The sequence below is a fragment of the Callorhinchus milii genome, unplaced genomic scaffold (assembly GCF_018977255.1).
Source record: "Callorhinchus milii isolate IMCB2004 unplaced genomic scaffold, IMCB_Cmil_1.0 Scaffold2, whole genome shotgun sequence".
Lineage (NCBI taxonomy): Eukaryota > Metazoa > Chordata > Chondrichthyes > Chimaeriformes > Callorhinchidae > Callorhinchus > Callorhinchus milii.
Genome location: NW_024704743.1, coordinates 99,752,619 through 99,770,836, shown reverse-complemented (window position 1 = coordinate 99,770,836; position 18,218 = coordinate 99,752,619). Strand labels below are relative to the sequence as shown.

The 18,218-nt window shown below is 39.8% G+C and overlaps 1 protein-coding gene and 1 non-coding gene across 2 annotated transcripts in view; one reads left to right on the top strand and one right to left on the bottom strand.

The window, feature by feature from the left end:
* Positions 1–818: 818 nt before the first annotated feature.
* The window catches only part of LOC103183472 (TAF5-like RNA polymerase II p300/CBP-associated factor-associated factor 65 kDa subunit 5L), an 81,241-nt gene continuing 63,841 nt past the window's right edge, over positions 819–18,218 (bottom strand). The window contains exon 2 of the mRNA XM_042331672.1: positions 819–1,692. Within this exon, the coding sequence (XP_042187606.1) occupies positions 835–1,692 (858 nt within the window). The 3' untranslated portion in view covers positions 819–834. The remainder of the gene's footprint in view (positions 1,693–18,218) is intronic.
* On the top strand, positions 16,521–16,592 carry trnav-gac. Its single transcript has one exon. It is a non-coding gene; the product is annotated as a tRNA-Val (tRNA).

The following is an 18,218-nucleotide window of genomic DNA, read 5'->3' as shown; positions in this document are numbered from 1 at the left end:
TGCTCCAGAAGTAAATCTTGTCAGAGTGGTGTCCCATGTGTCAGCATGTCCTATGTACAATGACGAGAAGGAGTCCCAGTTGCTTGACTCTGAATCCTTTAAAAGGAATCCCATTAATAAATAAATCAAATTATCTGCTATTAACATCATAGATATGTGATTAGCCTCCTATAATAATAATAATAATAATAATCCTTGCATTTGATATAGCGCTTTTCACGTCGAGAGGACGTCCCAAAGCGCTTCACAGAACATACTGCAAAGTGAATTGACTGTATATTTGTGGGCGAACGCGGCAGCCAATTGCGCACAGCAATGTCCCACAAACAGTCGTAGATTGAAAATGACCAATTAATTATTGTTTTTGGTTTTTGAAGGGATTATTATTAGGCTCTGTGTGGAGTAAGGAAACTTGCCCAAGGTTTCGCCCTCTGCCTGGAATTGAACTCAGGTCTCTCACTTGCAAAGCGAGTGCTCTAACCACTGAGCTACAGGACTCCACAATAACTGTGGGAACTCATACATCTAAAATTTAGAGTTGTAACTGGACTCTTAGAGCTCACATAGCATTTTGAACGACTCAGAAAATTCTGACGATACCTTGGACAAATGCCAAAAAAAGGGAGAAAGGGGTTTTAAAAAAAAAGAAATTATCTTGTGTACATCACAAAATTGTTTTTTTTACCTAAACAATGGGAGGATTGTGAATGCAACAATTGTGTTTATGGCCATGACAAAATCCAATTGATGTAGTATGCCAAACCTTTACAACCTTGGAGACATGTCCTCTTACAAGGTACATTTCTAAATAATACCAGTGTTGTTCACTTATGTTTATTGTTCTTTCTTTTCTTGTGCAACTCCAGTAACTAAAACCAGATTGCAAGACATAAACTGCACATTCAGAAGGTTACTGGTCTGTCCTGTATATATACCCACCAGCTCACTGGAAGAGCCATCCAGGGATGAATTGGAGTAAGTATTCCGAATATCCCAAATACGAACTGAATTGTCAATAGATGCAGAAGCTACCAAACTACTATCAGGACTGAATGCCAAGCTAGTTACATTGTCAGTGTGTCCTCGTAACTCTTTAAATAAGGAGCCTGATGCAAGGTCCCATATCTTCAGTCGCTGGTCTTCACCTGCTGAAGCCAAGTATTTTCCATTGGGTGAAAAGGCCAATGAGAGTACAGGGCCACGATGTCCTGTGAAGAGACGTACAGTACTTCCTTGCTGCGTACTCCATAATCTTACAGTTTTATCTGTTGAACCTGTGGCAATGTAGTTGGAGTTGGGATGAAACTTGACACAGTCTACATCTGCTAAGTGACCTGCATAAATGCGCAGTGGGTATGTTCGGTCCAGTGCCCAAAGTCTAGCTGTCCGATCATGTGATCCACTTACAAAATAAAGGCTTAAGGGACTAATATCAATGTCCCAGACTGGATAGGCATGTCCTTGATACAAAACAGTGTTAGTGAAACTGCACAGGTTCCAGTAGCGGACTGTTGCATCTTCTGAACAAGAGAGAAGGCCTGAACTATCCGACAGAAACTTTGTGCCATACACTGGTCCACAGTGCCCTCGTAGGATCTTTATTTCACTGCCCACATCGTCATCTTCCCCCTCATTATCCAAGACATCGCAGGCTAGGTTGATTCGAGAAACATCCACCTGCCCCGGGGCTGCCTAATATCCCAATTATAAAGCACCAAAAGATTCACTGACATTTTATCTCTAGGTTGTAGTGGGTACCACTAGAGAGGCAATAAGAACATAAGAACGTAAGAATTAAGAACAGGAGTAGGCCATTCGGCCCCTCGAGCCTGCCCCGCCATTCAATAAGATCAAGGCTGATCTATTCTAACTCCACCTATCCGCCTTATCCCCATATCCCTTAATCCCTTTATCCACAAGAAATCTATCAATCTCAGTCTTGAATATGTTCAAAGACTGAGCATCTATAACCCTTTGGGGTAGAGAATTCCATAAATTCACTACCCTCTGAGTGAAGAAGTCTTTCCTCAACTCAGTGCGAAAGGGCTTACCCCTAATTTTAAGACTGTGACCACTGGTTATAGTTTCTCCAACCAGGGGAAAAAGTCTCCCACTATCTACTCTGTCGTGCCCCTTAATAATCTTATAGGTTTCTATAAGATCACCTCTAATTCTTCTATATTATAGAGAATATAGGCTTAAATTGCTCAACCTATCCTCATACCTCACAACCGTCTTCCTTGGTACCAACCTAGTGAATCTATGTTGTACTGCCTCCAAGGCGAGTACATCCTTTCTTAAATAAAGAGATCAAAACTGCACACAATACTCTAGGTGCGGTCTCACCAGGGCCCTATTCAGTTTGCAGCAAGACTTTCCTACTCTTATATTCTAACCCTTTTGTAACAAATGCCAACATACCGTTAGCCTTCCTAATTGTTTGCTGTACCTGCAAACTAACTTTTTGTGCCTGGTGTACAAGTACACCCAAGTCCCTCTGAATGCTAACACTATCTAGTTTCTCCCCTTCTAAAAAATAATCTGCTCAACTGTTTTTGCCACCTAGGTGGATGACCTCACACTTACATTATACTCTATCTGCCACCTATTTGTCCACTCACCTAGCTTATCTATATCTCGTTGCATTTTTTAAATATCATCCTCAGTGTTTACTCTCCCTCTTAGTTTTGTGTCATTCGCAAATTTGGATATATTAAGTTCGATGTCCTCATCTAGATCGTTAATGTAGATTGTAAATAGTTGAGGCACAAGTACTGACCCGTGTGGCACTCCACGAGTCACATCCCGCCAATCTGAGAAGAACCCGTTTATCCCTATTCTTTGTTTTCTTCCTGTTAGCCATTCTTCAATTCTTCAATCCATGCTAATATATTCCCCTTGATTCCATGGGCCCTAATCTTGTGAATCAACCTTTTATGTGGCACCTTATTGAATGCCTTTTGGAAATCTAAATACACTACATCCACTGATTCCCCCCTATCTAATCTACTTGACATGTTCTCAAAAAAATCTAAAAGATTTGTTAAGCATGACTTCCTTTTTGTAAAGCCATGTTGACTCTGTCTAACCATATTGTGATCCTCTAAGTATCCCACTACAACATCCTTATTTAAGGATTCTAGAATTTTCCCTACCACCGATGTCAGACTAACTGGTCTATAGTTCACCATCTTTTCTCTCCCACCCTTATTAAATAGCGGTGCGACGTTTGCGATCTTCCAAGGCCTCCACTATCTCATGAGCTACCTCTTTTAATACCCTAGGCTGCAGACCATCAGGTCCAGGGGACTTGTCACTTTTTAATGCCAACAATTTCCCTAGCACCAATTCTTTGCTAATGTAAATTTCCTTAAGTTGCTCCCTATCATTAGCCTCTTGGTTCATCTCTATTTCTGGTAAACTTCTTGTGTCTTCTAACATGAAGACAAAAGCAACGTATTTATTTAGGGACTCTGCCATATCCTTATCCCCCATTATAATTCCTCCTGTCTCTGCCTGTAATGGACCCACATTTACTTTTGCTAGCATAATAATAATAATAATCCTTGCATTTGATATAGCGCTTTTCATGTCTTCTAGACGTCACAAAGCGCTTCACAGAATGTACTGTAATGTGAATTGACTGTCTATTTGTGGCTGAAACATGGCAGCCAATTGTGCACAGCAGCATCCCACAAACAATCGTGGATTGAGTGACCAAATTATTATTGTTTTTTTTCTTGAGGGATTATTATCAGGCATGTGGAGTACGGAAACTTGCTCAAGGTTTCGCCTGCTGAGAATCGAACCCAGGTCTCTTTCTTGCACAGCAAGTGCTCTAATCACTGAGCTACAGGACTCCAATGGCCAATCTAGTTTAATATAAAGGTTAGTATATGGGTCCTTATATATACTATATATATATACCACTACAGTACAACACTTTGCATTTATCCAAAAACACTGCACATCATATTAGTAACAAAATTTTACAGAGCGACTCCTACACACTGCTGTTCCTGCTTGGCTAGGTTTCCAGGCAGTTTCTTTTACACATGCCTCTGTCCCTTGCATTCAAATGTCCAACAAATCAAGAGGTTCTGCTGAAGAAATCCTTTTGGCCCAAATGATCTCGACTTTCCAAAATGCAAACCTTACCTTCATCTCACGACAGCATTTCAAATTATCAAATCATTTCTTAAATGAATTCAGTATCCTGGATTCTACTATGATTCCTGGTAACCCATGACAGCTGACAATTACCCTCCGTATAAAGAAATACTCCCTGGTTTAGGTCCTAACATTGCCCTTCACAGCTCTGGTCCTCTGCCCTTTTGCCACGTCTGGAAATGTTGTGGTTTGCATTTTCCAACCTGTCGAGCAACTGAGATTTGAAATGCGCTCAATGGCCCATAGGAAAGCTCCCAATTGTAAACCTTCTTGCCCTGGAACATATTTCCCAATAACAGTGAAGGTCAATTTAGTTACAAACCTTGCCTTTTTATAGTTGATCAGAAAGAATGGGGTGATGTTCTACCTTGGTTTGGATTTATTCTATTAACATAATGCTTTAGAGCTTTTGGTCCTTGGCAAATTGTTATATTCACTTTTAACTTTGAAATCAGTTTTCTGTTTTTTCTTAAAAGACTCTTGAGAAGAGGAGACATTTTTTTTACCCAGAGAGTCGTCACGATCTGGAATGAATTGCCTGAATGGGTGGTGGAAGCAAATTTGATAGTAGAGTTCAAAAGGGAATTGGATAGGTGCCTGAAAAAGAAAAAAAATTGCAGGGCTATGGGATAAGAGTGGGGGAGTGGGACTAGTTGAATAAATCTTTCAAAGAGCTGGCATAGGCATGATGGGACGAATGGCCTCCTTCTGTGCTGTAAGATTCTATGAAACACGCAGAGAAAATTAAGGCTAATTTTTAAAGATTGTGTGAAATTCTGAACACTCTAAAATGCTATCTTAATGGAGTAAATGTAGACCCAAGTGGAAGGTATGCCTTTGTTTTATCTAAACTACAAAAAAAATGAATTTCGGATATTGTATTGAAATGTTCCTGGAGTCCTTTGGGGTAATCTACAAAGCAAACCTGTGAAATTAATTATTCTTTCTTCAACTGTAAACGTATAGATCTGGAGCAAGAGTATGAGAAAATATGCTATCAGGATATGGTCTTTAAACCGTTCATTACGCTGGTGAAATATAATTAAAAGTAAGGAGGAGGGAATTTTTCAATGACTCCTGACATTTAATGAAAATAAAAAGAACAAGCCTTCAATGCTAGGTTTATTGAATTTTACAAACCCATGTCTCCATACAAGCGCAGCATGTTATTTGTCAAGGATAACCCCACACTGTCCTTCACATTTAAGCTATAACAAAGAAAAACAACACAAAAATTTGCCTCAGACTGCATGACGCACCTGAGCTTTCAGATATCCAACAGTGCTTTTTAACTGTGTGAGGACTGGTGTTCCCTTGCAGGTTCCTGTCGATATATCAAGGCTGTGTCAGTTAGTATAACTTTGTATACCTGCTGAAGAGTTCCCTCAATGTTAAAAGGCTTGTATTTGGCTATTGTTCATGCCAGCGCTTGAGAGATCTGAAAGACCACACTCGCTGCAGGCTGCAGAAAGCGAGATGAATGTGCAATGGCAAACATTAAAACCGTTAGATGAATTATTGATTTATTAGCTATATAAAATATAGCTAATAAGTAATCTTTGGTTGATTTCCAAGGCCAACCACCACCTCCCAACTCAATATAAACTTTAATGTGGAGTTTGCCATTCAACATTCAGCGATGCTGAGACTCTACGGTTGCCAGGTAACAGAATATGTAATTCCTTCAATGCAGGGCTGAGGGGTCTATTTTTGGAGAATGTAGCTTTTTACAGACAGCTCAGTGGTTTCAGACCTGTGATTCCCATTGCTAATTGTCATTCCTGATTCATTCTGACAGAACTATTTTGTTCTTTACCACTGCTGTACTTCATATTGTACAGACGAATATACTGTATGCAATCAATACGTTGGGCTTCTCACTTGTTCATTTTTAGTGCCTGCTTATTTTTTAAGAAACCTTGTTTTCTCCCACTCAATGCTGGACTGAGAGGATAGAGAGTTGATCTGTCTGCAGACCTCAGCCAACACTGCTCTGGAAGGCAGGTAGTTGTGCAAAAGCAGATGGGATGACTCACTCTGATGCTCTTCAACTCTCTATTGGGAAGTACCCTTGCTCTGCATGGCGTCTCTGCCTGGTATCATGGCTGACATCAGAATTGAGACTGAAGGTGAGTGATAACCACTGACCTACACCTACCACTGTGACAGAACAACTTGGGCACTATCTCACATCATAAACGTTTTTAAAAAAAACAATAATAATGATAATTTGGTAGAGTGGCTTTCATATCAACAAGTCAGTTTGAAGCACTTCCAAGATTTACTAAAAAGTGTAGTGACTGTATATTTTGTAGATGATCCACGTTTCAACCTTATGTCATTTTTGAAGCTAATAATACTAGGACAGGGCTGAGATGGACAGTGAGTTAAACGCTAGATAGTTACCAATGGGAACTAAATTTGAATCCAAAGTGGATCAATGTGATCAAAACCTAATGTCGGATTAGAACTTACAATTCCCTGTCTCGGAAATGAGAGTGCCACTAACTGAGTCAGGCTAACACCTCTTCTATTTCTGGTTGTAAGGGTTCTTTCAATTCAGTTCCTCGTGATCGCAAAGCACAAAAATGATATTAATGTGATTCTCGTTTATTCCCAGGATAACAGTGCATGTGCAAAGCTGGGACACCTTCTTTTGCCATTAGATGCTTATTGACTCTACATTCTATAGTAGAAATTGAGATTAACCTTTCCTGTTAACTAATTTTGCTAAACCCAAGCTTGTTCCAATAGCATCAGTCAGGCCCAACAGTAATAATATGCTATCATTACATCTGCAGGACCATTATACAGCATAGATTATTACTTCAAAATATGCTGGTTTTCAGTAAGAATCCAAGATGGCATTGCCTGTGACTTTCATCTAGATTTGGGTGCTACATTACTCAGAAATTGGAGTTCTTTCAAAATACATTTTAGCATTCCTTAAATAAGAAGTAGATTGTGTTTAAGAATACATCAATTTGACCCCAACAAAATATTACTATGGAAGCAACACCATTGTCAGGCTTATTTGACGTGTATTCCCTTAGTACCAGTGCTGTTTGGGCTCTTAATTAATAAACAATAATACTAGTAATAATCCTTACATTTGATATAGTGCCTTTCAGACCAGGAGGACACTTCAAAACACTTCACAGGAATCACTGTGTATTTTGTAGGTGAATGTGTGCATAGCAATGTCCCACGAACAGCCATGAAGTGAATGACCAATTTTATCCTAGGGGATTGTTGGCCAAGACATCAGGGGAAGCTCCATTCTCCTTTTGAATAGTGCCATGAGATTAACATCCACCTGAACAGGCAGACAGGGCCTCAGTTAAACATCTGATTTAAAGGATGGTAACTTGGACAATGCAGTGCTTTCCCAGCACTATACCTAGAGGGTTGTAGGTTCAAACCCCACATCGGGACTTTGAACTTTATGAGTTCAAAGTCCTGATGTGGGGTCTGAACCTACAACCCTCTGTCTCGGAGATGAGAGTGACACTGACTGAGCCAGTATGACACTTAATTTGCCAATTTATAGTAAAAAAGATCAAATCACAACAAAGAGTAAAATTGTAAATCATAAATGAGGCACTGCACCCTAAAGAATTCTGATTTCTTCAGAAATTGTCAGTAATAGTATACAATTACTCCATAGTAATTGTAATTGGAGTTGATTCAATGTTACAAACAGCAAGGAGAAACTGGAAGAATGGGCAAAGTAATGTAAGAAAGTCAAACAGATTGTAATTAACCCCCAAAAGACCAATAACTATATTCTACATTGACTAAAATGCAATGCTACAATGATAAGTAGGCAGAGCATTCCTTTAAGATTATGCAGCTTCCAACAATTGTGTGGCCCCACCTGGGGGTCTGGATGAAACATAGAATCACTACCCTTTGTCTAAATTATTCAGATATAATGGTGGAATCTTAGCTAGAAAATGGCTTTTTTCGTGATCTCTTATTAAAAAACACAAAATTTATGATTTTCTAATCTCTACAATTTCTGGGAATTTCTGTGTCACTGATCGTGGCACAGTGGGGTTGCCCAGGCCTTAGAGGTGGTGGAGTGGAGAGTAACAAGGATGATCCTCAGTGGTAGAGGAATGAGCTACGAGCAATAATTAGACAAGCTAGGGGTCTTCAGTCTTGAGAGATGAGGACTCAGAGAGGACCTTGTAGAGGTACAAAAGATTAAATAGGAGGGAAAAATTTAAACCCAGATCAATACTTTAGGATGTACCAAGATAAGAGGACATGGTTTTAGAGTTGCAAAAGTCAATTTCAAGACAGATATCAGGAAGTTTTTTTTTACTGAAAGGGCAATTAAATGGAACAGGTTGCCAGGAAAGGTGGTAGAGGTCATGACACTAGATTCCTTTAAAAAGCAGCTGGATGCAGTTGGGGATTGGTAAGGTGGGTGTTCTGGAGGGATGCGATTGGATGAGTTGAAAAGCTTTCTCCATCCAGACCAGTCTTGTGATCAAACATCACGCTTAGCAGGACATTTCATATCCCATCCACACTGTCTAAAAACAATTCTCCTAACCTCCCAATGTTAACACTTTGGGTCTTTGAACTCCCGATCTAGGAGCTGACACTTCAATGTTGTGCTAGGAAGGGTAGAGGGTGCTACTGCATTGACGGTGGCTTAAACCAAGGTCCCATTAGCCTATTCAAGTATATGTTAAAGATCCCATGACCCTATTTGGTCATTCACATTATGGTTACTTGTGGGACATTGCTGTGTGAAAATTGGCTGTCTGCTTGGAGAACCAGTGGAAACCTGGCGAGGATGAGATGCAAGTCAACAATTCTTAGCTTTATAAAATACAATTCTGACCAATACCCTTAACAATTCTCCCACATCTTCAATAGTTCTTTGATCATCTCTCCATAAAAGTCTTTCCATGTCTCTCACTTGTAGTCTCTAAACACACATCTGTCCCACCTCTTTTTGTCTTTCTGTAATGCTATTGATACTAGCATAGTCCTTGATCGTTTGAATTGTTCTTTCTTGGTTTTGTTTTTTATAACAATTGCAAGAATTATTATTATTACTTTGTGGGAGCTTGGTGGTACAAAAGACTACTTGCCTACAAATACAGTCACTACACTTGGCAGCAGGCACTTATGACGTGTTTTGAGACAATCCAATGTAATAAAATGTGATCTAAATAAAAAGGCACAAATTATTATTAAAATCAAAACTCAAAATATCATGTCCTTTTCTAACTCATTCTTTCCTAGGACCTCAAACTGAGGAACTCCCTACTTCCAACTTCCTTTCATTCCTCCTATTATCCATAGGTTTACCACTAACTTGTCTCATTTTCTCTGCTTTTAGCAGGGCCCTGAACTGTACAGCACTTTTTCACTGCAGTCTTTCCAACCAAAAATTGATCTGAGGACACTAAGATTCAGCCTGTTGTTAACATTCTGCGGCATGAAATCAGTCTGTGTCTGAAGATCAAGTTGTGGGAACTCAAACCAGATTCTTAAAGGATAAGAGAATTAAAACAATACGCTGACACTCTTCAAAAGCTGAAATGTAACATGCCACTGAGGGATTGGAGTAAACAAACTAGCAGGATTATTTTAGCTACATTATTCATGATGTATGAATGATTATTCCTGTCCCAAGTTACAAAATAATTAGTTCTCCAGCATTATTAATCACTCATCACAACATTAGATGATCGCAAAATTCAGTCAACAGCTGAGAAAAAAAATTATTTGACAATGAGACTGATGAAGTGAGTGTAAGTGTAGCCATAAATAAACCAGTTAAAATATAAATAGCAACAAAATACAGCACTAATGATTAGCCCATAACTTTAAATGCCGGTAATTGTAATATCAAAGAAAGATAAAAGAAAAACAATAGTTAGCAAAGTTACTGTGAAAAATAATAATCATTATCAATATGTAATTTCAGATAGATTAGATACTCAGTTCAATATTTGGAACAATTTTTGTAAACTTCTGTGGAAACAAAATCAATAGAAACTTAATTTGCACAAAACAACATCCTCAAGAAGAAACAGTAGCAAATTCTTGTGACTGATTCAGTGAGACATCTTATGACGGCTTTATTGCACACCAAATGGTTTGAATCCTCAGAGACACTTGTTACCTATCACTCAAACTAACGGCACGCACATTTTTAAGATGACAAAATTCTGTGATTCATAGCTCATTAAAGTCACAGGCAGTAACAATCATTTACATCAATTTGAGTTTACATTACAGCAGCTGAGTGTTGTGCAGGAGCTCCAGATGTTGAAAGCAGACCAATTAAAACTTACAAAGCCCTTATCTTTGTAAGTGTTTTACATGTTCATCGGTCAAGAGACAAGAGAGTTTGAGATAAAGAAGGCCCTTCGGTCCATTTAATCTCATCCACCCAGAATACCACCCTAACATTTTTCCATACTAGCAACAAGCTGCTTCTTCAATGAAGTCAAAGAAATACATGAGCATGCACTGCACTGGGTTCTAACTACTATTGAAATCATGGTCTGGGTATTAATAGTTGAGCATACATATTGGTGAACTGGGTTTGGAGGAAAGTTGAAGTCTCGGTCACATTAGAGTTAGCTAGAGTGATATGACATGGAAACAGGCTATTCAGCTCAACTTGTCCATGATGGTATTTACACTCCACACAAGCTCCCATCCCTCCTATTCCCCTTATCTGTATCCCTCAAGGTGGGTCATACCTGGTGGTGTTAGTTTGTACTGATGTTAAATAAGAAATACCACAAATTTGATCCCTATCCAAACTAATTATCCAAAATTAAGCTTAATATTTTTTTACAATACACACGTGAATAATTCTCACGGAAGGTAGCCTTTCTGTTTCTTTAAGAATGGCAGTTTTTGAGCACTTGACGGTATTCAGTCATGCAGCAAGACATGTTTTACCTACCTTTTTAAAAAAAGTTAAATTGGTGATTCATAAAGTTTACTGGACCATTCAGAGGAAGATACCAGATAATGAATGAGACGTATCACTCTAGTGTAACATATGACATTTCATTTGTACCGAAAGATTACATGGTGGAATGGTTTCACATATAATTCGTGTATAATATGATTCCTTATTATGTTAATGACCTCTTGACATTTGAGAGAGTACAGTGAAGGATAACAACAACTTGCCCTTCACAAAGGATAATGTCTCAGAGCTATTTACAAGACAGGTTTGGATATCAATCAAGGGAACTAAGCAATGACAAATAAATTGAAAGCTGGAATTTGGCACCTGAGTTATGATGGGAAGGAAAGGAAAGAGGAGGAGTAGACGTCTTTGAAAGACTAAACCCTAATATCATGCTTGTCCTGGTCATAGCTTCGAAAGGACAGAGGGATTATGGGATAAGGGGGTAGGGCGGTTAAATGGAATTAGGTTAGAAGATCAACCAAGATCTTATTAAATAGCGGGGAAGGCTCGAGGGATCGAATGGCCTACTACTGCTCCTACGTCTTATTAATAATAATAATCCTTGCATTTGATATAGCACTTTTCACGTCGGGAGGATGTCCCAAAGCGCTTCACAGAACATACTGTAAAGTGAATTGACTGTGTATTTGTGGACGAACGCGGCAGCCAAATGCGCACAGCAATGTCCCACAAACAGTCGTAGATTGAAAATGACCAATTTATTATTGCTTTTTTTGGGGGGTTTTGGAGGGATTATTATTAGGCGTGTGGAGTAAGGAAACTTGCCCAAGGTTTCGCCCTGCCTGGAATTGAACTCAGGTCTCTCGCTTGCAAAGCGAGTGCTCTAACCACTGAGCTATAGGACTCCACAAATTATCTTATAACAATTATATTATGAGGCATAAACAAACACCTTGGATGTAATTACTTTACACAGAGGGTGGTGAATATGAGGTATAGACTATCCAGGGAGGCTATGGAAACAGATTATATCAGCAAATATGATTTGTAGCTAGATATCTATTTGGTGAAAAAATCAATTGAGGTGTCTAAGAGATAGAATAGAACAGCATTTCCTTTGTATGTTCAGAACTGTATAAGTTTATTTATGTGTCAGCCTGGCTTAGTAGCACTCTGAGTCAGAAAGCTGTGGGTTCGAGTCCCACTTTGGGACTTTGAACCCATACAAAACTTATTATTATTATTATTGTTATAATAGTAATAATAATAATGCTGACACTCCAATACAGGGCTGGTTGCAGGTGCCGTCCTTTGAATGAGACATTAAACCGAGGTCCTGTCTGCCTGTTCAGTTGGACTTTAAAGATCCTATGGCACTATTCGAAAAGAGAAGGGTAGCCAAAAGGATGATAGGTTCCTAAGAGGTTCCAAAAACATAGACCCTAAGAAAATAAACAGAGGCTGCAAGCGTGGAATATTTTCTATAATCATTTATAAGGCATTGTAGTTCAGTGTATTTGTATTTCAAACTGCAACAATACATTTGCAGTGACGTGTTTTATGTTTACCAGCATTTCTCTGTACAGTGAGAGAGTTAATAAATATGAGCACTTAATTAGTTTAAGTGTGAGGGCCATTTTCTGTGGCATTGCTGGGATACATTATGAGAGTACTGGTTTGTTTGTGGTTCGGTTGTTGGAGTAGTTTTCTTTGTGCTCAGTAATAATCTCTGGCTACAGAATGAGAGTAGTGCTGGCACCTCAGTCACATGAGAGAGGAATCACTGGAGCTCCTTCCCTCTGACCCAGTCCCTCTCCCCCCCTCACATAAAACATGCTTCTTTGACCACGCTTTCAGTCATCTGTCCCCTTCCAACCCCCTCAGCTCCCACCTCCAGCTCGGATGCCCATCCAGCATTATTAAGTGCTTTGAGCAACCCTCCCAATGTGAAAGGCATTATATACATGTACATTGTAATTGTAAATTGTATTGAAATATTTAACATCAAGTATATCTTTCCATTTTAGCTTCCATTTATATATTTCCTATTTCCATTAACGTTTTATTACCTCTGTGCAAGATTCTGAAATATGTGTTGCTATCAATGTTTTCAAAATATTTGCCAATGTGATTTATGAAATTTCCCAACAATATTTATTGATGAACTCATGTCCTACTCTTGATGGTGATCTTAAGGAGGCTGCTTTGAAAATATACACATTAACATTCATCATTGAAAATAATAGCAGGGTGAATTATCTCAGCAGACGTGGAACTATGAACTACATGTAATTAAGTATGAAAATGAGTCATGTCAAGTTCCTCTCTCATAATAATCCTTACATTTGATATAGTGCCTTATCATGCCATTGAGATGACCCAAAGCGCTTCCCAGCATTTGACTTTGAAGTATATTGATTCCATACCTGTATTTGGAGGTGAACTCAGCAGCCAATTTGCACACGTCAATGTCGCACAAGCAGCCATGACATGCAGAGCCGAGGTGAATGACCTCATGTTCTGGAGGTCGATGGTAGAGTTTCTGTGGGGTTCATGTGACACAGTTCTGGTTACTGTCAGGATTCCCTTTTTGCAGCTCGGAGTCGATAATACCAATTCCTGACGGATTGGAGTCAGTGATTTCCAAACAAGGCAATTGCTGTTGAGGCCAGAGTGCTGGACTTCTTTAAGAGAGAGCTTGATGCTGTATTGGGACGGCAGAGGGTGAGTGTTCTGAAGCAATAAAATCAAATGAGTTGACGGGCCTTCTTCGTCTAAACCTCTCTTGTGATCTCGTGAAATCCTGGCTCTGTTTCTCTTCAGTTCAATTTGCACGGTCAATTTTACGGTTTGTTGTTTCTGTCAAAACAATAATCGTGCCTATAATTTGTTTTGTCATTTTGATTGCTTCCTCCTCCCTCCTCTTCCTCCGCATGTTGTTGCTCTCAAATTTTTATTTAATCTTAGATTTAATTGTTTCATTAAGTTGTTTGAAATAAGTTGTCTTACTTTTTAGTCTGGGGCTAAAATGTCTTTCTCATTAAAGACAGGAGAGCCAGCGTAAATAAAGGAAGATGGAGTGGGTGCCATTACAAGAGCAAATGGCTGTGTTTACACTGGAGTAGTTAATAATGCCTTTCTCTCTAACATACGTCAGATAGGATTAGCAGATCTATTGCAGGTAGGAAGTTTGACGCAAGTCAATAAAGAGAAATGATCCTGAAGTGTGAAAAGCTTCATTTTTGTTTTCATTAAACAGGGTTTACTTTGGGCTTCTCACGCTTCTTTAGCAGTTTTGGAGACACAGCAAGGTCATTCCAGTCACGTGCTTTGTGAGAGACCTTGAAGTCTTTGCAAAGGCAGATAATACTTAACAGCAAATTTGTGAGAAAAAGGTTTCTGAAATGAAAGAGCTCTGTATTTTCACATATAACGGTACACAGAGATAAGAAATCAAAGGTGCAAGTTGCAGTCAAGTGAACATAATTTGAATCAACGAAAATATCAAACATCAGTTATTTTCAGTACAACATCAAAATTACATTTGTATAGAGTCATTCACTTTGGGAGGACGTCCCAAGGGGCTGGACAATTCAATGTTTCGGTCCCGAGCTGAGGGTCAGGATCGGGGAGCATGGTGGGCGGGGGGAAAAGAGGGTGACCAAAGGCATAGTGGAAGAGGAGGGTCTTGGGATGGGTCTTGAAGGAGGCAAAGAAGGGGACGAGGCGGAGAGATTGTGGGATGCAATATATTTGCAATCTTCTTGAAGAAAAGGAGCATTATTAAAATGTGTATTATTGCATTTAGTTGAGCTAGTTTGAGGATTTAAAATGTCTCAAAGAGATGTAATTTCTGTCAGATGTAGTGGTTATTTTATTAGTCATTCCCACAACAGCTTTGGGGTGAAGGATCAATTTATCCAGTCAATTGTTGATCAAGACAGCAGGAGAAACTCCTCTTGATTGTTGTCAAAGGATCATTTAGCTTCCAGTGAGACAAAGAGTCTGGAAAAGTGGGTATTCAAGATGGATGAGATCACATGGGCTGAAAGTGTTCTTACCCTATAGCTATACCTGCACATTTTACTGCAGAGGGATCATTGGATATCAAAGAGGGGTGAGAATTCCACTCCACCCACCCCATCTCATTCACTTCAAGCTGAGAAGCGTTGAGTAAAATTGTATCACTTCAATAGATTTTTTTTTGGTCAACCGGGTTGATCAAGCTTTCCTACTGCTTGATCAGCTAGGACCATTTATCCATTACTGCTTTGGTTTGCAGGATTAACAGGAGCTGAGTGGTAAGAATCCCTTCCCTCAGTGACTGGTCTGCCCTTCCAGGTCCTGCCAATGAGCCAGTCTGGCTGTTGCTATCACCCTCAGTGCCCTGGAATACTGCAGACCCACCTGGCTCAAGAACTGGACTGGAAACCACCACAGAGGGCTGGCTCGAGTCCAACGTTCCATTGCCAAACATGTCACTTTATAAGCAGTTCAACTCCAAGGAGACCACACTTCCGCACCCCCACCCCCACAAGAAGAATAGTCTAAACATACAAATTTATATTTATATACCGTCTATCGCCTCGCAGGGAGTCCCATTCTGTTCCTGAATTAATTGCCAGGATAATAGAGAAACAGTACAGAAATTGTCTTTGAAACGAGTGTTTAAAACGTGTCTCTACAGACAGTTTTGGCACCTTTTCCTCGCTTCAAATTTGTATAGAATGGTTTCTCACACCGAATTATCAGAATGGAAATTTTTGTTTACTTTCAGGGATGTCCTCCAAACATGAAAGGCACTATACAAATGTAATTTATTGTTGTTGTTGTTATTTACTTAGAGAGTACACAATGATTTTATTCCTGGCATATTGAAATTTCAGCCACTTTGCCCCGAAACTCTGGAACATTCTCCCTCAATTCCTCCACCTTGCCCTCTCCTTCCCTATGTTCAGGTTGCGCCTGAAGATCTTCCTCTTTAACCATGCTTACGTCACCTCCCACTCTCAATGGCTTGGCGTTGTGATCCGCCACTGTTCCGTTCATCTAAATCTTCCTGTTTGTTTTTTTTCTCTTAAGTTATCAAAACTTATATCGTGGAGTCGTATGGCATATTGGTTAGAGCACCCGCCTTGCAAGTGAAAGGAACTGGGTTTGATTCCCTGGCAGGGCGAAACATTAGGCAAGTTTCCTTACTCCACATGTCTCTGTTTACCTCGCAGTAAGTTGGAACATGGTTGTTAGTAGATTGGCGGATCACTTTTCCAGGGGCTAATAAACTCTTCAAAAATAATAATAATAAAAAAAATTTAGTGCTCAATCCACAGCTATTTGTGGGACACTGTTGTGCATAATTGGCTGCCGTGTATCGCCCACAAAATATTTAGTCAATTCACTACAATTTTGCTATAATTGTACATCCTGGAGTCCTGTAGCTCAGTGGTTAGAGCACTCGCCTGACAAGCGAGAGACCTGGGTTTGATTCCCGACAAGGCGAGATGTTGGGCAACAACAACAAAATTACATTTATCGAGCGCCTTTCATGTCGGGAGGACGTCCCAAAGCGCTGAACGGTCAGGTGTCGGGGCCTGAGCATGCGGGAGGGGTGGTGTAGGGGTGAGCGAAGGCAGAGAGCTGGGAGGGAGACCAAAGGCACAGTCGAAGAGAAGGGTCTTGAGACCGGCCTTGAAAGAGATGAGGGAGGAAGCGAGGCGAAGGGACCATGGGATGGAGTTCCCGAGTGTGGGGGCAGAGAGTCTGAAAGCCCAGCCACCGATGGTAGGTCGGGTCGGGCAGGAGACATGGAGTAGACCGGAGACCAATGAACGGAGGGAGTGGGCAGGTTGGTAGGGAATCAGCAGTTAAGGGCAAGTTTCCTTACTCCACAAGCCTCTGTGTACCTAGCAGTAAGTAGTTACCCGGTTGTTAGTCGATTGGCGGATCGCTTTTCCAGAGGTAATAATTCCTTCAAAAAAAATTTTTTAAATAATAATTTGATCACTCAATCCACGACTGCTTGTGGGATACCTCTGTGCATAATTGGCTGCCATGTTTCACCCACAATATATACAGTTAATTCACTTTACAGTATATTCTGGAAAGCGCTTTGAGACGTCTCGAAGACGTGATAAGGCGCTGCATCAAATGCAAGGATTATTATTATTATCCTAATCTTTCCCATTCCCTTTTCTCTGTACAATTTTCTGCTAGCAGCTGGAACTGTCAGTCTTTTATATGCAGCTTCTCAGTTCTAATGCAATTGTAATGAAGTATAGTGAAAATGGAAGGTTTTGAGATGCTGGTATATAATAATAATAATAATAATAATAATCATTGTATTTGATACAGCGGTTTTCACTAGACGTCTCAAAGTGCTTCACAGAATATAGGGTGAATTGACTGTATATCTGTGGGTGAAATGGGGCAGCCAATTGCACACATCAGTGTCCACAAACAGTTGTGGATTGAAGTGATCAATTTTTACATTTTTTTAGTTTAGTTAGAATACATAGTTCTCCAAGGGCATGGACTATAGCTTTTAATCTGTTCCTTCACAAATTCCGCTGTTTGAATTTAAAAATGCTCGTTAGGAAGTAACTATCCCTCAGTAAGTAAGAAACAAGGTGTAGAGTCCAATTCTGTTTGGCTTGCCCGAATACTTAGTTTCTAAGCTTGTAACATGACTATTTTTAATATAAATATTAGTTTCTTATTTTAAATGGCTCTCTCTCTCTGGATAGTGCAAATGGGATTCAGAATGAGGATTAGTAGCCTGAACCAGACAGATAGATCCAGTGTCTGCTTGAAAGCGCAGTGATGGCTTACAATGGTAGACGTTGGTGGCAACTGCAAATGGAGTTGAAACAAAGCCTTTCCTTGTTCGCCCTGCCTGACCTCTTAACGACATCAGGGCAAATCAATAGCAAAAAGGACAAGGATTTCATGACAGATAATAAAGGTAAAGAAATAGACGCAGAGGTCAGCAAACACGTCTCCCATTTTGCCGTACGTATCCATGGAACGATTGATGACTTCCGCGGGAATTCCAGACAGAAGCAGTGCAGCAGTCAACAGTGTGGTTTTCACCTTCTTTTCGCTCTTTGGAAAATATTACGACAATCCC